The 20430-nt window shown below is 43.3% G+C and overlaps 1 protein-coding gene across 3 annotated transcripts; it reads right to left on the bottom strand.

Annotated features, from left to right (window-relative positions):
- Positions 1-574: 574 nt before the first annotated feature.
- SERINC1 (serine incorporator 1) lies at positions 575-13807 on the bottom strand. 3 transcript variants are annotated; one of them, XM_054393194.1, is made up of 11 exons: positions 13696-13807; positions 8459-8620; positions 6916-7109; positions 5372-5451; positions 5044-5181; positions 3969-4138; positions 3756-3846; positions 3124-3265; positions 2774-3014; positions 2435-2449; positions 575-2088 (listed from the first exon to the last, which is right to left on the bottom strand). In XM_054393194.1, exons 1-11 carry the CDS (start codon positions 13732-13734, stop codon positions 1969-1971), a joined length of 1392 nt encoding a protein of 463 aa, XP_054249169.1. In that variant the 5' UTR covers positions 13735-13807; the 3' UTR covers positions 575-1968. The 3 variants fall into 3 exon arrangements, with proteins under 3 accessions (XP_054249169.1, XP_054249167.1, XP_054249166.1); XM_054393192.1 differs by lacking the exon at positions 2435-2449 and having other exon boundaries at positions 575-2107; positions 2787-3014; positions 3124-3261; positions 3752-3846; XM_054393191.1 differs by lacking the exon at positions 2435-2449 and having other exon boundaries at positions 575-2107; positions 2787-3014.
- Between the last annotated feature and the right edge of the window lie 6623 nt (positions 13808-20430).

Genomic DNA, 20430 nt, shown 5'->3' with positions numbered 1-20430 from the left:
CAAGTTAAACCAGAACTAAAAAGGTTTCTTCGCTTCTGCTTTTGAAGGTGTAGAGGGGGAGGTTGGAAAAGCTCTTGTAAGATGTTTCAGGGAAGGGAGAGAGTGGCTGGTAGTAACTTTGTACATACAAGAGGAAAAACTACAATTGCATTCAAAATTTATTTTTTTAAAGGACTAACCTGACTAAGGAGCTGAATCCACAGCCAGCTGCCTGTTCATTATCTGAACTCAGGAACTTCTGCTGCCTTACAGCTGATGTTCAGCTCTTCTACCCAGGCTTACCAAACCCAGGTGCCACAGAAGACAGCAGCAGGTGATGCAGTCACCGTGGAGCATGTTTCATGTTTTCAGAGATAAGTGCAGAGATAGGAACTGTCAAAACATCACACTGGGCCTTGGATCCCCCACAGCACCAGGAACACTGCGTCGTGGGGGTACCCTGCAGCCCCATCAGCTGCTGCTTGTCATAGAAGTGCTATAAAACATCCCAGGAGCACCAGATGAGAACACAAAACCCTGTGCTATCCCTAGCTGGAGGTAGAAAGAGACATCAAAAGTCACTGGACATCTTCATCCAAATTTATTTATTAATAAGGTAACAACATATTCCAAATTATGACAAGCCTTTACTAATCATTACATGACCATCTCACATTTGATTGGTGTGTCAGGCTTCTGTAGTAAAATGTCTGTGTTTAGGTGCGGAATTAAAATAAAAAACTTTGGAGAATAATTAGCAACAGGAATTAACAGCATAGACACCACAGTAACAGATCAGCATGACATCTGCTGAGGGCTCCAGGGTCAGTCCCAGTCAGGCTGCTCTAGTCTCACTTTGTAGCAAATAACAGATCAATAATGCAGCTCACAGACTTCAACTGCAAAGCAGCAGGCACTAAAGCATTTAAAATTTCATCACTGCACAGGAATTCTACAGTATTTTCATCAGACAAATGTCATAGTCTCACACCTAGGTTGAGATTTCCCAGGCTCAAGTCCATCACTGGCAGTGGACAAGAAGCAAAATACTGAATCCAAGATTTCAAAATGTAGAGCCCCAAATAGACTACAAAACGCTTGTGTTGAAGCCTCAGTTAAAGCACACCTCCTTTTGTTACTGCAATTTTCCTGCTCCTTTTCCCCCACTTTTTTTCAACCAGAACGCTCCAAAAATCCCTCTCAAGGGCTTGCACAGCTCTCACCCTCGGCTCCCTGCCAACTGGATTGTAGCTTAGCCAAGAGAGAAAGTGGCACAGGCAACAGCAATAAATTACAGCACAGCTACCCCACTGAAAATACTTTAAAAATTAAGAGTAATAATACAGAGATGCACATTGTAAACGGGTGTCTTAAAAACATGCTTCTGAGCATCTGATACCAGTCTTGTTTTCCCCAGGGGGTCTGCCCTGTCTGCAGTGGGACCCAGCAGCAGCACAGGACATCAGCTCCTCTGCAGCTTCAGGGGCAGGTTTCCCCATTCAACACCCTCAGCACAAGGAAAGGTGGGGCTGTTAGTGCCAAGGTGCTACACAGTGTCACCTCCAACATGCACGATTTTGAGTGGGACAATGCTTACTCCAGACTTACTTTGCAATCAAGGCAACAGGGATGATCAAAGGCAGCCCCTCCTTTCCTGGCAGAGCCTGATCTAACACTTGCATGATTTTCCCTAACACTAATGCAATTGAGGGGGAACAAAACCTACTTTCAAAAGGTCTTCATCTTACATCTAATGCTGCTGAAGCATTCGATCTATGAGTAATCCTATGAAACCATCGTTGTAGCAATCGTCACTGAGCTCAGCTAGAAGGTCATCTAGTGAAATGACAGAAGACATGGTTCAAGGTCATCATGCAGGGCACATTACATGGACAGCACACACAGGTATTTACAACTGCTCTACTGTCTGCAACACTGCTTGTCTGACGGGCACAGGGAAGCCAGCACGACTTTAGAGAGCAGCACAGCTTAGTCAAAGTCACGGTTTGTGAGAACCAGCGGAGCGACCAGAGTCCAGACGTACAGCACGATGCCAATCCAGCTGGAAGAGATCTTCACCCAGACAGATGGCCACTTGCTGGTCATTGTCTCATAGGAAGAATCCGGACTGTGAAAGAGGGAAAAGAAAAAAAATGATTAGCAAATTTTTGTTTTGAGACGACGTACTTGTGCACTAAGCCACTCCTCAACACACTTTTCACAGTCGATCATTTTCACTTCAGTTCCACACCTCAAAGGAAATCTCTACCCTTTGTCACACCAATCCGTTCCAGAAGTTGGTGTCACAGGAAGGTGCAAAGCAACAGCAGACCAAAAAATACTTAGTAAGAAAAGCTGTCAAGAAGCAGAATTCTTAGAAAAAGCTTCTAAGCAAGCCTGTGGAAGGGCAGGAAATGGAGAATGCACTCCAGGTGGTGTCACCAGTGCTGGGTACATGGGAAGGATCATGCTGATATAACATGTCCTGTTTCTCCTTTTTCCAGTTCTCTGTATAAGACATGGGCCTGGTGTTTACTGATTTTTAGTGATTACAGAATTGAAGACTATCCTGCTCACTTCAGCAGGACTAGTGAATCAGGAGAATTACCCTAGAAGACATGATAGCCACTTTATGAACAAGGTCAGCTACCCCAATTTTCAAATACAACTCATTTAACTGAGATCAAATGGAATACTTTCCTTCAGTGGGCCTAGACTCCTCACAGCACACAACTTCTGCCTCCTCCTCCAGCAGAAGACAGCATCTTGAACGTTCATTAGCACGATGTATTACCAAACAGAAATACCTGTACCAGTTGGTGAGCGTCATCATGATATAGAGAGATGCCAGGAAAAGCATGAAATGGAAGAAGGAGTAGCTGTAAGTAACTCCATCCCTCTCATTATCTATGGCTCGATGAACATCATCATCATCAAGGGAGCCATCACTCCGGGGCATTCCATCCTCAATCAGCGTGGATTCATCGCTGGTCAGCATCAGCTTGTTCACTTGGCTGTTGTTGGATGTCCGGATGCTGCATGTGACAGGAGGGGACAGGGTACAGTTACCCAAATAAACACCACTTACCAACTGACAATGAGGAGCAATGCAAGCCAACAGGAACGCTTTTAAAGGAACCTCACCTTGAGTAGAGAACACACAGCAAAAACAAAACCAGTCCGACAATTCCTTGAGCGTCCCACCACTGCACCACCTGACCTTGGGTTGGGATGGTGGTGCTGTTGTAACCAATGATGCTCAGCAAACTTGGGTTACAGCGCCTGTCTGTGGGGGAAATACCATCAGATACATCATCAAACAAGAACAGAACAAATACTGAATAGTATGTTTTGTTTCCACACTGAAAGCATGGTGACAGAAAGGAACTTTGTGACCGTGACAGTCTTGAAGTAAAAATAGCTCTGAATCTAATTTTAGCCTACTGGATCTCTCTCTAAAGCAGGCAAATGGCAGTATGTAGCACAAAAATCTCTTTGAACACATAAAAGGATTTTAAACTTATGTAAGACATGCATCAGCTGCCTTACTGTTCCATCTCATCAAAATAAAAGTGCTCTGCATAGCAAGCTTTAGAAATTTTACCACTAGAAAACAAGTTTGACAGAGGCATCTCAGAAATCAGTTTCCTACGGACAACATAGGAAAGTTGTGTGCCTCTAAGTTGTGTGGGGGACAGTTCCCCAGTCTCATATTGCCTCACAAGAAGGTGAAGACAATTTACTGAACTGTTACCCAAAAAAAGCCCAATACTGACCTGGTTCATTGGTCATAGCTGACCAGGTCAAATACATGGTGTAAATGGTGATCACAGAAGACTGCAGCAAGCCAGATCTTGGCTGAGATTCCTAGACAAAGCAGTCATGAAACAGCAGGGTTAGGCAATTAGAAGTCTCAGGCACAATTACATTATAGGTTTCTGGGACAAGTAACACCAAAAAAAAGTCCTGAAAGGTAAGAGAATTCCCACCTGAATCTTGGGCAGAATGGACATTACAGAGGCTCCAATACACAGCAGCATGTTGACACTGATGAATGTCTTGTTTTCAGAACAACCTTCTGGATTAGTGTAATAAACATAGAACAAAACAACAGCAACTAGAGACAGCAGGTAATTGACAGCTGTAGCTGACAGCAGAGCTGTGAAAAGACACAAAAACAGTTCACTGGTTAAAAATGGGAAGTATTAACATTTAAATAGTGTATGTTTATCACATTTTATACATGGGATAACATGATTAGACAGCAGTTCTGAGCACTGAAATTCCTCTCAGAAGTTAAGTTCTCCATTCTCAGGAGAAAGAACACACTAGGTGGGAAGCCTGAAGCCATTCTTGATTCTCCAGTGCTTTAACAGAAGCCAAGAACAGGAAGTATGAAGGAAAGCAGTTGTACTACATAATCTTTGGCTAAAAGTTTAACAAAGAAACTGAAGAACTACTTTTTTAATAGAGGGAAAAACAAAATCTTATTTCCAAAGTCCATCTGATTAAAACTATGAAAGAGTGAAGTGGCCATTACAAAGACAGCCTGTGTTGTCTTTCAAACCCCTGAATTACCACAACCAAAACATTATTAAAAGTAACACATGGCTTCTCCAGGGAGACAACTTGCAGTCTCATTCAATACCTTGGCCTTCCACTCAGCATATTCCTTGGAATGACCAACCTGCACAGTTATTTTATATACTTATGCTTAAGATGAACCAGCAACAGGTTAGTTTGATCAGTGCAAAAGTGTAACAAAACTCATGGCTGAAAAAACCAAAAAGCTAAAACTGACACTTCTGTGCTATCATAAACTGATGCTCTGCTCTCAGGGATTAGATCTTGTTACTCAGAGGCTGCTGCCCCTCTCCCTGTGCCACCTCTTATTTAACTTGACATTCAAAAGACAGCAAGTCAACAGAGCTGAACTCTACCATCTGAGAACATACTTGTGCACAAGGCAGTCCTCCTACACTCTGGCAGAATGCAACTGCTCAGTGAGTAACTTATTAAAGTATCATGCACAATGACATTTAAAACTTGATTGTAGTCCTTTACCTGCATACCAGCATCTCGAATTTCCTTCCTCCATTTTTTCAACCCAAGATTCGTTCCAGGAGTGGGCAAAGTCAATAAGCAAGACCAACTGAATAAGAATAAAGCAGAATGCTCCAGCCATACCTACATAAAACCACACTACAAGAGAAATAAAACAAACCCAGTTCAGAATCATAGATCATTTACCACTGTCTTAATGTCCCTAAACACTGAGAAGTGCTACAGTTACACAGCTACAATTAAAACTAAGGTATCAGCAAGCACTTAGTTTTGTTTTAAAGCCAGCCATGACTGCACCATGATAAAACAGAAGACAGTATTCCCATACCTGTTGTAAATGGTCCCTCTGGTATGAAGAAAGCTCCAACAGTAATTGCAAGTGCTGTTGCAAATTTAAAGAACCAGAATCTAGAGGGGAAAAAACAGACAAACAAACAAAAAAAAAAAAAGAGTCAGGCAACTGATGAAGTCTGCTCTAACTCACAGAAACTTAATTCTTTTAAAGTAGCATAAAAATCTTATCTGCCCAAGATTTTTGTTCTATAGAAAATGCTGCTGAAACTGTTCAGAAAAGAGCAAACCCTTACCAACATCAAAGTCAAGAGGAACATAATTCCAAGGGAACAGATGAGGCTTTTAAATCTTTCTATTTGTTGAAAAAAAATCTCAGTGGAATGCAACTTAGTACCATTATGCATCTCTGACTTTTGTTATCTTTGGACAAAAGAAGAATCTCTCATCTTGATGATCTGGATGAGGGGATTGAGTCCATCATCAGTAAGTTTGCAGATGACACCAAGCTGGGAGCAGGTGTTGAGGCTGGACAGATGGGCAGAGTCCAACATGATGGCATTCAACAAATCCAAGTGCTGGGTGCTCCACTTTGGCCACAACAACCCCATGCAGTGCTACAGGCTGGGGTCAGAGTGGCTGGAGAGCAGCCAGGTGGAAAGGGACCTGGGTGTGCTGGTTGACAGCCGCCTGAACATGAGCCAGCAGTGTGCCCAGGGGGCCAAGAGAGCCAATGGCATCCTGGCCTGCATCAGGCATAGTTTGGCCAGCAGGAGCAGGGAGGTCATTGTACCCCTGTACACAGCACTGGTTAGGCCACACCTTGAGTCCTGTGTCCAGTTCTGGGCCCCTCAGTTTAGGAAAGATGTTGAATTGCTGGAGCATGTCCAGAGAAGGGCAACGAGGCTGGTGAGAGGCCTTGAGCACAAGTCCTATGAGGAGAGGCTGAGGGAGCTGGGACTGTTTAGCCTGGAGAAGAGGAGGCTCAGGGGAGACCTCATTGCTGTCTACAACTACCTGAAGGGAGGTTGTAGCCAGGAGGGGGTTGGTCTCTTCTCCCAGGCAACCAGCACCAGAACAAGAGGACACAGTCTCAAGCTGCGCCAGGGGAGGTTTAGGCTGGAGGTGAGGACAAAGTTCTTCACAGAGAGAGTGGTTGGCCATTGGAATGGGCTGCCCAGGGAGGTGGTGGAGTCACCATCCCTGGAAGTGTTCAGGAGGGGATTGGACGTGGCACTTGGTGCCATGGTTTAGATAGGCATGAGGTTTAGGGTGACAGGTTGGACTCGATGATCTTTGAGGTCTCTTCCAGCCTTCTTGATTCTATGATTCTATGAAGCCGATGGACAAGTTACTTAAAGTCACAGTTCAGGCTCTGAAAAGTGACAGCCATCTGTCTTTTCCTCTTACAAAAATTAATCTGCCCTAAGATAGGAATTGAAGGCAACAACACTCCTCTAGCTACCATGAAACTCTCTGTGGAACAGTAAATGCAACCAGGGTGCTCAGCCATGGGCCCCATTTCCCCAGCAGCTGTATCCCACATGCACGCAGAACTCAGTTCTCAGTTCTGGACCTTACCCATTGTGCACCGCCGCCCTGGGGTCATTGCTGCTCTTCACCTTGATCATCAACAGGGAGAAGAGAAGGAAGAACATGGCCATGCCAAAGCACACACGGTACACAGCCTTGTAACCAACCAGCACGTCACAATTCACATGGCCATGCACACCAGGTATAGTGGTTCCCATCCCTCCGTCACAAAATCCAGGAATCTGTGACAAATACAAGATACTTTAGTCATCTGTAAAAGGCCTCCTGGGAGTAAATACAGGGGTAAATCAATGAATAAACAAATGTGAGTTATAAGCAATTTATTAATACACAATTCATTAACATGGTGACACATGGTGACATTGCTGGATCTGCTACTGAACAGCTGTATTGTTAGCTACAAGCCAACCAAAAGAGACAAAACACTCAAGGAAAAAAAAAAAAATCCCACACAGGCAAATTCCAAGCAAAACCAGAAATAAAGTATATTAACAGTAGGGTTTTTTGGATTTGTTTTGGGTTTTGTTGTTAGAAATCTCAGAACTTCTCGAAGAAGTAGAGTTTTCACTTGTTGATCTGAATTAGGAGATAAATAGATCAGGGATTTGGTAACCTTAAGTGGGAAGTTACTATCAGGTTGGTGACACAGCCAGGAGAAGGCAGCCTGCTCACATCTTTTTAAAACAGAAACAGCCTCCTCCCAAAAAGCAACACCACCATCAATTACAAGTGAGAATATTTTCCTGTCACTACAAGAACAGGAGCAATATCTTTTTGAAAGTCAAAGCACACTCCAGAAGGCTGTAATTTTCTTTCCTAGGTAATTATCATGGCTCTCAACCGAAGCTCTAATCTGGTTACTATACCACACTGAAATAAACATGAAAAAATATGTTACTACCATCAGTGAAAAGCATTTTTGTTATGCATTTGCAGGCTTTAAAATAGAATTTGAACTAGTAGAGCACAATGAAACCAGAAGACATCTTCAGTCGCAGTTATTTTTTTTTAACAGCAGCCAAAATCAATCAAGTACCACAAATACAAGCATCTCAGTGATATGTAATTTGAAACTCCACATACAGGAATTACATTTTCTTGTTTGCTTTTATTTCTTCTGCTCTGAGCTATTAAAGAAGAGATGAAGCTCTCTTTCTAAACAGTGCTTTTCATCTTCCATCATCCATTCTTTACAGTAAGGGCAGTAAGACACTGGAACAGGTTGCCCAGGGAGGTCATGGATGACCCTTCCCTGAACATGTCCAAGGCCGAGTTGGTGAGGCCTCAGGAAATCTGGTCTAATGGAAGGTGTCCCCGCCTATGGCATGGGGGTTGGAATCAGATGACCTTTAAAGTCCCTTCCAACCCAAACCATTCTCTGAATCTATTAACCTACGCAGTGACTGTCCCATGAGTTCTTTATTTGATCTACAATCACATTAATGGTGACTGAAGCAGAGGTGGCAGCACAATTATGTACTTTAAAGTAAAACACACGCTTCAAGGATGTCATTTACAATCATCTGTGACATTTGGTCTACCAAACATGTTAGCAGAGAAGTAACCTGACCTTCTTCAGCTGCTCTTCCATGCCTGGTATTAACATCACACAGGCAACGCTGACGCCGACGAGTAGGAAGAAGGCATAAACCAGGCGAGTTATGGTGGAGTTGTTTCCACTGGGGCAGCACCGGCAGAGCAGGCATGGGGCACTTCCACATAAGCACGGGATCTGACAGAGACACAAACAACATCTTTAAAGAGCCTTGCACTGCTAGATTTCAATATTTAATCAGGCTGTGTTCATCATCAGACATTACAATGGATGTGACTCATCCCATGCACCTCATCACTAATGCAAGCTAAGTTGCTGCTACACCTTACAGAGCCCCTAACAACCTTGGCAGCACTTCCCAATGCACCACTGCACAGTGAAATTAGTGTCAAAAGGAACCATTTGTTCATCCCGAGGAAATAAAGACTGGATTTGGGCTCACTTGTTCTCTTGAATTTTATTGCATTTCAGCTAAACGAGATGCAAGGATTGCTTATAGTCAATAAGTACATCCTCCCTTCCACAGCTGCAGAGATTAAACAAGCACAGGGCAGAAAAATAATTCCAGCACAGCTGCCATGGAGGTGCACTTCCCACTGGCAGAGCTGGGCTACAGTCTTCATGAGGCCATAAGCATTACTGGAGCACAAACAGTAGCTACAACAGCCTAAAACTCGGATTGAAATTTAGCAGCTATCCATATATCACAGAATCCCGTGAGCTGGAAAATTAAGTCATGCAGTGTACAAGTTACAAACCCTGACAGCAAAGCAAACACCCAGCACACACTTTATCATCATCACTACTAAATATTGAGAGTAGATAGGGGTGCTGGTCAAACACTTGGGAAAAAAAATAGGACAAAATATACCTGAATTTAATCCTTAAACAGAAAATTCTGGGAAGAAGGAAAGGGAGCAGATAGTGCTGTTTCTTTGGGGGGGTGGGGAATGTATTTCATCCCTTTGCAATTTTTTGCCACTTGCTGAGTGCTAATTTGGGAAGTGAAATAACTGCAAAGTTCCACAAGTAAACATGAGCCAAAAGAGCAAAGGTATAGTAAAGATGTTTTGGGTTTTTTGGTTTCTAATTTACAAATAAATTATTTTGCCTTGAAGACATGGGAAATCCCAGCAAGCAGGTATCAAGTCTTGGAGCTAAGGTGAAGTGAGTGACAAGTGACCCCTGCCTGGGCCACAACAAATCACACCAGCTCTGCCAAACCCTTGTCAGGCTGTAGAATCCATCCTCTCCCCCAGCACACACGCAGGGACACCTCTGCCAGTGAGGTGTTCACCACCACATCACAGACACCCAGTCACTCAAGATGATGACTAGTTCCACAGCCACATGACTAGTGCATGTCAATCATCCAGCATGCCTGGCATGCGTCAGAAAGAGCTCTTCAAAGTTCAGTCATATGACAAACAAAAAAAGCCATCAGTCTGCTGCTAGTGGGCAAACCCCGGGGCTCACAGGAAAGTGCAGACAGAATGCCACAGCACTCTCCCAGCCTCCCGAGAAGCCCTCAGGAAAAGGCTCAGATTATCTTTTCTTACAGGTTCAACCAGACCCACATATTCAACCCACAAACTTGGTGTTTTAAACAATTTCCTTGAATTCTTATTGTACTTGTGTTTCTTTCCCAGGATGGAGGAGCCAGGAATTTTCCATTCACTATGCTACAGAATCACTTCTAAATTGGCAAAAAAGTGAAACTAGGTAGATTCTAACTATTTCAGTATGTAATTTTGTATTGCCCTTTTTTACCTACTCCTGCACTCAGCATCACTATAGCACAAAGAGATATTGATTCCAGGAAAGGTTTCATCCCAATATAAGGAAAAAGAAATGTTTACAGCAACTACAGTCACTGCAACAACCTCCCAAAGGACACGGCAGTGTCCCCCCATCACCAGAGGTTTTCAAGACAGGACTGGACAGGGTGCCTCAACATCTCACCTAAGCTCCCTTCCCAACTAAAGGTTGGAACAGATGATCCTAGGAGGCTGTTCTATGACTCTGAAAACACTTTACCTCCAAACTGCTCATCTTTACGAGCTGTGCTCATGTACATCTCTGAACAAGCAAACCTATTCATGTATTATTCATACAAGTTGGACACTTCTACAAGGAATCACATTACAGTCCAAGTCCATCTTTCTTTTAGCAAGACAAAATAAAATACATACCATTCCAATAAACGAAGATTATTTTACTATTGGCAAAACCACTTCTAACAAGTAACAAATTTCAAAAACAGAGAGCAATGAATATTTGGCACACGGAATTGAGCTCATCAGCAAAGGAGACAAGGATGGTCTGTGGCACTTTTTCTTTCTAAATTCAGAGCACACCTCCTACCAAAATATACTACACTACAAACAGCAAGATCAAAGCTTAATGTCAGCTCCCCAGGGAAAGCCCAGCTCAGGCACAGATGCAGAGTTACTCTGCAGTTAGTTTCAAGTTTGCTTTCTTAAGGAAGCTTGGACAAGTCACTAAGTCACCACCGCACAAACCTACTTCCATCCATTACTTCTGGACTTAGCACCTGACTCACATCCCTGTATGTTCTTGAGAAAAATAAGCAGCTCAGTGCTGTTCCCTGAGGCAAAATAAGAAAAGATGGTCCACACTCCTACTCTGAGAACAGACAGCTAGGCAGACAAGATAATTCAGGCCTTCTAAATCAGTCATTTTGCTCTCTAGGGCAGAGGAAATCACAGGGGGAACACCTAAGAAGACAGATAATGCAGAAGAGAGGAGAAAGTCCCACAAGTCCACTGAAAGTCAAGTGTTACTGCCCCGATGCACACAGAACCAGGTTTATTGGTCAACACAATCTTGTTACTGGGGAAATGACCAAATAACTATATAGTCATAGTCATAACTCCCCCCAACCCTGCTGGGCCTAGTCAGGTTTTAGCTACATCACCCCTGCTCATATGTTTAAAGGAATTCATTCAATCATAGCCTTTGCCTTGCTAGAGAGTACTGAAGTGAGCAAAACAGCAGCTGAGCTACTTCAGGGAACAATGCAATAGAGGCAAGGCCCAGCAGAGTGAAAATGGCATTGCCTGTTCAACCTAGGTCAGCAGGATCAGAAGGCTTTTGAGACGACTTCTGAGTGCTCCTAAAGCCTTCCCCTCCATCTCACTCTCCATCATTTTTGCTCTTAAAAACGCTAAACTGAAACACTGCTTGATCAGCACACAGCAGGGCTGAGTTGCAGCAGCAGTAACACCACAGAAAAAAAAAAAAAAACAGAAGAAATACAGGTAGGAGGCAAGGTGCAGAGGTCTGCAGGGCACAAGAGTAGCTACGCTGCTGAAGCAACACCAGGAGCAGTGTCTCCCCAAACGAAGAGCAGTTTCCCTGGCTCTGGCACTGCCTGCACTAGCAAAAATTCCACCATATCTGGTTCCCCTGCTACCTCACCCCCACAGCTTGCTTCTTTCAGAGCCCAAATGGTGTTTATGCTGACATATCCTCAGACACCAGCACGGATTTCTGCTGTAACAACTAACATGGAGGCTTTTAAGTGCTGTGGTTTTAAATGTGGAAAGAAAATCAACACTTGAAAGCCATCGGGCAAAAAACCAAGCAAACAAAAAATGAACATACAAACCCCTCTGCTTTGTTTGAGCATCTTAGAGGAAGGGATGGGAGTTAGGTTATCACACTAAACCTCACTTCAGCAAGATTGCATGCTCAGGTTAATCAGTTTATATAAAGGACCATTCACTGACTTTTTCTGGGTAGAAACAAAGACTCAAACCCAACAGGGATTCTTTGTGCACTACAAAACACCAGTTATCAGAAAGGCTTAAAAATGCAGTATATACAAACTCAAGTATTTGAAATAAAACCTAGGTACACTGCTCCTTGGCATTCAACAATCATTAAAAATGTCAACTAGATTCTGCTAGTAATTAAAGCCTAACTGGCTTATCCATTAAGTAGTGTTTAAAATGTTAATTAAAGCAAAACAAACACTTGAGATACTTCATTAACAGCATAGCACTGGCGTTTTAATCACTTATTTGCAGGTGTATCAGCCTGGAAGCTTAGCTCATACAAATTTACCAATTCTAGCATCATTTTATAGAATCTGTATGGAGAGATGATGCTTAGCTCCTACTTAAGTATTGCTCTGCACTATGTATTTTGATAGCACAAAAAACCGGGAGTTTGAATCAATATGAGGTTTTATATATATACGCTAAATTGAGTATATAAAGTCCTTAAATATACATAATTTTCCAAGTATGGTACACTACTTTTGGAATGGAAAATTTAAGTTTTTGCAATCCCACTGCCATTTTTAAGGCAAATGCTTAGAGATTCACAGTCCTTGTGATTGTGTCTATTTGCATAGTGACCAGACTTGGAAAGATAATCACTTCAGGATACAACAGCAATGCCTCAGCTAAGAGGACTAGCCGTGAAGGATCTCTACAACTTCGCTGCTTTTCTTCATATTGCCAAAGGTTTAAAAAACATTTCAAAACGCAGTTTCCCATTAAGAAAAAAATCACCTGACAATTCTCACCACGGTAATAACACACCACCACAGAATACCGTGCAGTAAGAAAATGATGGCTCCGTAAGACAAAGATATTACAAAGGGTGGAGCTGCTCAGGACAAAGCCATAAGTAATTAAACGCATCCATCAAAATCCGGGAAACACGTGACTTGTTTTTTTTTTTTTTTTTCCCCGAAAGAAACGTTAAAAGGACTTTAAACAATTCAATTTGATTTAAATAGCTTTGGGGAGGAGAAATTTCAGCGGACACAGCAACACTTCCCACACAGTAATGCCCATTAAGCAACGATCAGCAGTGTAACAGGCCTGCCTCTCCGAATGAGTACGAAGCTGTCCATCATCCCAGCGAAACGGCTTTAGAGGATTCCTGGAGATCCCCAAAGTCCGAATCGGGGAGAACCGGCGCGGCGGGGGCCCGGCGGGAAGAAAGCCCTGCCAAGGAGCGGGGGCGGCGGCCTCCCGGAGCGGAGAAAGCCTAGATGAAAGCGGGGAGGGGACCCGCAGCCTTCCCGCAATTGAGAAGGCAGAAAGGCAGCGCCACAGACACCCCCGCCCTTGGGAGACAAAGGCCCGGAGTGGCGACGGGCGACGCCCGAGGCGGGGAGGTGGGGGGGGAGGGGGGGAGTTGGACCACCACCGACTGCCGGCCTGCGCTAGGCGAGGAGGAACAGAGAACCACCGCGGCGCCCGCCCCCAGCTTACCCAGCTCGCCAAGGAGCAGAGGCCCAGGACGCCGCCCATGGTCAACGGCGGCTCGGGCTTGGGCTTCGATTCCTCAAAGATGGAAGCGCGGCGACCGCGCACTCTCCGCGAGTTGTTTACTGCTGGCCACGGCACTTCCGGCTGCTCTGACGGCAAGCTGCGTCACTTCCGGGGGAGAGAGCGGCGGGAGGGGTCTAGGAGGGGTGCGGGGCAGGGTGTGCGTGAGGTGGTCTCTGATTTTGATAGGTGTGAAGGCGCGACACAACATATTAATCCAAATATGTAAGCTCTTTGCAGGAGTCTCGGATGCTGTAGGAGGACAGATCTGTAATCTCCTTTCTCGCAGTTCCATCAATCACATAAGCAGCGCATTCTGAGCTGGCTGCTTATGAACAACCTCACTCTCCAAAGAAACACAAGTGTGCCTTGTTAGGAACATGAATGCTGACTGCAAACTCGGCAATTACTGGGTCTAAATCACAGAACTGTGGAATCGTTTTGGTTGGAAAAGACCTTCAAGATAGGTTAGACTTAGGGAGGAAGTGCTTCACAATGAGAGTGATAAAAGTACTGGAACAGGGGAAGTTGACGCCCCATCCTTGGAAACATTCAAGATCAGGCTTGATGTGGCCCTGGGCAGCCTGATGTAGTTGGAGGTCTCCCTGCTGACTGCAGAGAGGCAGGACAAGATGACTTTTGACAGTCCCATCCAACCTGATGCAATCTGTGACTGTGTGAATCATAAGTCCAACCATTATCTACTACGCCTGGTGCTAAACCATGTCCCTTAGCACCACATCTCAGTCTATGCTAAATCTGTCATTTATGATTTGTTTTAAAGGCAGTCCTATTTTCAAATTTGAACACAAAAAAAGAAAAAAGCTAAGAAAGAACTCTGGCAGGCAGAAGGTTTAAGGCTCTGATTGTTGTCCGGTGATAGAGAATGGGAATAATTAACAAAATGGTTATAGCTGTTGGTTTGAAAGGGAAGTTCACAGATATAATAAACTGAATGCTAAAGTAAAATGCAGCATGCCTGTCTTTACAAAAAGGTGAAGAAAGCTTTGGAATGCCTCTAAAAAAGTAAAAAGTACTAAAGTGGAAGTACTTGAGAGTGGGAGATGGAATCGATATTAGGGTGCATCTGCTCCTTGGCTAAACAGTCTGCTTACCAGTGGCCAGCAGACTCCTGGTCCTGCACAGAGACAGCAGCCAAGGTGCAGCTGAGCTCTGATGTGAGCATGGAGTCTGAGCCTCAGCCTGAGCCATCTTCCCCCACAAGACTCACATACGTAACAGGACCTTCCTCCAAGCTAAGCAGGGTAATTGAAGTGGATTTGTGACTGCAGCAAGGAGGAGAAAAGACATGGGGAGAGGAAAGCAGCTCTCTTCTGCTTTCTGTCACTGGAGTACAAGGCTGGGGCTGGTGGTGAAGGAGGATTTGATACCTGTGTCCCATGTCTCCTTAGAAGGGCAATGGGAAGGCAGGAGGTGGGGAATTATGTTTGAGCCCCTTTAGTTTGGCCAGTAGATTCACGACAGTAATCCTTAATGATCACTTGTCCTTGTGCACTAATTTGAGCCAGTAAAGTGTGCTGTGTTCATTTTTTATATTGCATCACCCCAATGGGTCCTGCAGGCTTAGCATCAGTGCACAGCACATCTTTTCCAAAGATGAGTTTTCATTAGTTATTGATTTTTTTTTCCTGCCTCAGTGCACTTTTTCCCCCACAAAAACCTCTGAAAGACAATGCAGACTATTTCTGTCCAGACCAACCTGAGCTCTTTTCTTCCAAAAAATTAAATCATATCATTGTTCTCTGATTCTTTCATTCTCTTTGCTTTCTTATTTGGATCATCTGCTGTGGAAATATCCTGAAGTATTGTGTGTGCTTCACTGAACCAAGTCCTCCTGCTTCTTCATCACACATCTTTTCTAAGAAACTGTAAGAGAGAAGCTATCTACTACAGGAATTTATCTTCTGGAGATTGATTTCACTTTCTAGCCATACAGCATGTCTGATAGCTTTAAATCATATTGTGAAATGTCAATTGTGTTACTCAAAATTGTTCTTTGGGAATTTGGAGGTCTATTTTGACTGTTCCTATGCTAATGAGGAAACACTTTTCACTTTGCTAACCTTCACTCATGATGGTAAATACTTTCCTTTGTACTTTTAACCAGTTTCTTTTAACTAGTTCCTGTCATTCCATTTGCAACTGGAAAAGCCTCTTGCAGCATTGCTAGGTTTGAGTCCTTTATTTTCACTGTGGTGCTTCAATTTTGCTCAGTTTGAGGGGAGGTAGAATCCTTCATACTTAGACACCTGTCTCAGATAGCTTCCCCAGCATGATCTCCTGCTTCCTTGTGAGCCTCTTGAGTTTGCACAAATATGAAAGCCATAATTGACCATTATTGGAGTAGTTCTTTGAATTTTTTAGAAAATAACAGGACCCAAATAGCTGAAGTAATTTTTAGGTTTGGGGCTTTTTTCTCTTTTGTGTTAGGGACCCTCTTCCCAAAACCCACATTTTTGTCAGCTGCATATTGGAAAAAGGCTTTTCCAGACTAGAGACCACTTGTCTGTTTCCATGCTCTGCAAAGCAACTTCCATCAGCTTCTTCAGGGAACCCCAGGTCTGCAGAGCTCAGAGCTGCATTGTGGGGGATCACAAACATTGCTGCACACACTTTAACCTGCAGCAGAAAACTCCTGGAGACTATTTTGTCTCTTGAGTTGGTGTCCTCTTTTGTCTTTTGTGTCCTCTTTTGTCTTTTGTGTCCTCAGACCACTGAAAGAAAGGGCAAGCTAGACAGAACAAGATACACTGAACAGACTTATGCTTCAGGCAAGGCTTTTCCAAACCCATAGTTTTCTGTTAGTGATTCAAGACACTGGTCAACAGCATGAGAGGGAGAATCCTGAAAATCACTGTGGAGGGGAGGTGGACAAGTTGTCTGTGTGAGGCTGCTCTTCCTGCCCTGAATTCTTGCCCTCAGGAATTGAGTTGCCATTAATTGCATTGGTTCTGTGAAAGAATAAGCAAGTAGGAGGCTGGAACACAATGCAAATGCTGTGCTACATGGTCCACACAAATCCTATAGAGTGCAGGAAACACCTGGTGTACATGCAGTGACCATGCCTGTAGCACAGGGACCTGAAGTTCTCCATATAGTTAGGCAGCACCCATGTATGCATTAGGAATGTGCACTGTGTAAGAAGAAATTAAAACATGTGAAAAGCACTGAGTCTGATGTTTTCTGTCTACCTCCAGCTGTGTAGAAGCCATGAGCATGTCTCTCTTGGACCTAGGGCATTGCTTCATGAAGCATTCAGTGCTACAGTACAGCAGCATCACACCTTTCACCATGGACAGGTTACCTTATGTTCACAAATCTCCAAAACAGAAGCAACTCCAGGCCTGCCCAGACAAGATTTCCAAGCACACACACACACACACACACACAAAAGAGAACATGAATAAGTAATAAAGAGCAAATAAAAGGGTGCTGTGGTTCACAGATTCAGTTTCAAAAAATGCATTGGGTTGAAAGGGACACTCAAAGGCCATCTTGTCCAATCCCCCTGCCATCAGCAGGGACACCTCCAACTAGATCAGGCTCTCCAGGGCCACATCAAGTCTGATGCAGAATGTCTCTAGGGATGGGGTCACAACCATATCCCTGGGCAACCTGTTCCAGTGTCTGACCACTCTCATTATAAAGAGTTTCCTCCTTATGTCCAACCTAAATCTACCCTGCACCAGTTTCAAACCATTGTCCCTCAAACAATCACTCCAAGCCCTTCTAAACAGTCCCTCCCCAGCCTTCCTGTAGATCCCCTTCAGATAGTGAAATGTAGCTGTAAGGTCATCCTGGAGCCTTCTCTTCTCCAGGCTGAACCTGAACCTCTCTCATCTCTACTACAATGTCCAAGTCATACAAATCATAAGCACAAAATTTGGAAGAAGCAAAACATTCAGCCTTCAAAACTCAAAGGAGAAGAGCGAGGATAGCTTTTCTTCTCTGGATATGGATCTGAAGATCATCTCCCCCAGAGGGCAGTGCAGCTTAAAGAATGGAAATGGATCTCTGGCATGGTTAAATGGAGATGGGCAATTTGAAGATGTGGGTTTTGTATCTCATCAGTGTTAACAGAAAAATACCCTACAGGGATATGTACACAGCACAATTCTACATTTCATTCACTTTAAGCCATATTTAATTGAAATTTACAAAAGTGTCCCCCCCCACCCCCTTTTTTCCCTTCTTAATCCGCTGAATGAAAAGTAATATTGAAATAATACCTGTGATATCAGATTATGATACCCAAGGTTGTCTCTATTGTGAGAGAACTGGAGCACAAAAGAATAAAATTCTTGTTTCCAGTGGACTGGGCAAAGACTCAGAGATACCAGAAATTAAATTAAGTTCAGAGGCCATATTTAAGGACTGACCTAGATGTAAATCTAATACTGATTCAAATAAATAGATTGGACTACAGAATTAGTGTTTCTCTTTATCTCTCTCTTACAAGTTGTTTTTTTTTTTTATTCTAACCATACCTGTTCATGTAGATCAAAATCAAAGGATGCAATGGATTTAAACAGTAAAGCATCATGTGTATTTACAAAACTATGTTTTTTCAGCCCCCCCAAAAATACATTGCTGACTAGAAACTGATTGACAACATGCATCTTTTTTTGTAAAGGTGCATGGTTTTAGTCTTTAGAAAAGAGTGAATAATCTGAAACTGTTTTGTACAGCTCCTGTCATGAAGTGAAAAACTAAAAATCATTGGATTGTACCAATTGCTGTTGCTCCATTCATGGCAAGAGAAGATTAAATGCAGACTGGGTCACGAGCATTATTAACGTTCCTATCAAGCCTCGTCACAGTCGTTGCAAGCCAGAGTGAAAAACTAATTCCTACCTCTGTTGCTATTATTGTTTGCTCAGGAAAAAAAATGCTCTCCAAGGGTAAATTAACAAGACAGTTCCACATCACCACATAATGCTCCATGTTCTTAACAGGAAAAGACAGAAATATTGGTAATAAAATCAGCTCCCTTCAATTTGTACAGCATAGCATGGTTCAGTGTTTCTAAATAATTGTCATTTTGGAGACTGCTGCTAGCACTGTACCAGCATGTGATGGATGACTTTAAAATCCAGTCCTGACAACTTGCAGTCTATCCTCATCTTCCCTAGTGGTCCAATCGTGAGCAGCTTTGTGTTTGTATTATTCATCTTGGGGATAAGTCTAAAGAAACCTGTGGAATTCATCAAGGAATAGTTTTTTCTCCCCCCTTACTTTTCACCAGGCAGTGAGATTTTAGATCTGGGTCACAGAATGGTGGCAGTTGGAAAGGACCTCTGGAGATCATCTAGTCCAGCCCCCTTGCTAAAGTAGGCTCACCTAGATCAGGTTGCACAGGAACTTAGGTTGTTCCAGGAGAGGTTTAGATTGGAAAAACTTCTTTGCTGAGAGAGTGGTCTGGTGTTGGAACAAGAGCAGCCCAGGGAGGTGGTGGAGTCACCATCCCTGGAGGTGTTCAAGAAGCCTGTAGATGTGGCTCTTCAGGACATGGCTTAGTGGTCATGGTAGTTGGGTTACAGTTGGACTCAATGATCATAAAGATCTTTTCCAGCCTTAGTGATTCTATGAAAACTCTTAGAGAAAGTTAATATATTTTTTTAGAAGATATTTTAACTATTTTTTATTATTATTTATTTACTTGTTTCATAGCTGAAGGAGTGTTATTAGAGCTATCCTGATAGACATCAGCTGTTACTGCTCTGTATGATTAGTGACCATCCTTTCATTTTCACAGACAGTGAGGACAAATCTCCCTCAATTACGAGTTTTGGCAAAACAAAGTTTTGCCAGTCAGGAGTGGCAACACATACATTCTGATCTTCATCAAATACAACTCTGGGGAGATAAAACTAAGATTTTGTGTTTGCTCCCTGAAAACACTTACCTGTTGCAGCAAGAAAGCAACAGCTAGGGATCATTTTGCTATCAGAACCGATGTGGGGCACTGTGGCTAACTTCATAGAAATGAGTACCACTGGTGGGAACAGATGCTGTTTGCTGGCTCTTTGAAACAAATTAAAATGTGAAACTGCTGAACTGCTAGCTGTTGTGTAACTGGCTCTGGCAGCTCTCCCAGAAGACAGAGGGCAACAAACGTGATGCCAGTTTTTGCCAAGGCTTTGGGGCACCTGTGCAGCTCTGCCTTCTGGGAACACAAGCTTCACAACCCTAGAGGCATTCTTGCAGAAAATTAGCCAGCATCTGAACAAAGGTGATTGGCTTCTGCATTGTACCTGGATTTCTAAAAAGCCTTACACAAGGTCCTTACTAAGAGCTTTCAAAGCAGCTAATCAGTCATGAAATGACAAAAGAGGCTCCTTTTTTTTTTTCGATTAATAGCTACTAGCAAGATCCATCAAGGGCTATTAAACATAATTCTCCAGTTGCAACCTCTATTCAGGAAATCTTTAAACCGGTAATTGCTGGAACCAGGATGGAAGAGCTGTCACCACCTGCTTGTCCTTCACTTACCTCTTTCCTCTGGCATCTACTACTGGATACTGTCAGGGACATAATGCTGGACAACAAGACTTTTACCCTGACCTAATGCAGATTCACACTATTCTTAGCTAAGAGTTATTACTCAGTGCATAATGTAACAATCTAGATTTTTCCTCTTTTTCTTTCTTTCTTTTT

Source organism: Indicator indicator, chromosome 27 (genome assembly GCF_027791375.1).
Source record: "Indicator indicator isolate 239-I01 chromosome 27, UM_Iind_1.1, whole genome shotgun sequence".
NCBI lineage: Eukaryota > Metazoa > Chordata > Aves > Piciformes > Indicatoridae > Indicator > Indicator indicator.
The sequence above is the reverse complement of the archived record's forward strand: the minus strand, read 5'-3'. Positions and strand labels throughout refer to the sequence as shown.

Bases quoted from the DNA above. Each gene is read 5' to 3' on its own strand.
- SERINC1 (XM_054393194.1), bottom strand. From the start codon at position 13,734: ATGGGCGGCGTCCTGGGCCTCTGCTCCTTGGCGAGCTGG. The intron at 5,452-6,915 runs GTAAGGTCCAGA...TTTCCCCTCTAG, and splicing joins AGGGCGGCGGTGCACAATGG to ATTCTGGTTCTTTAAATTTG. The intron at 5,182-5,371 runs GTATGGGAATAC...TTTCTCTTGTAG, and splicing joins AGAGGGACCATTTACAACAG to TGTGGTTTTATGTAGGTATG.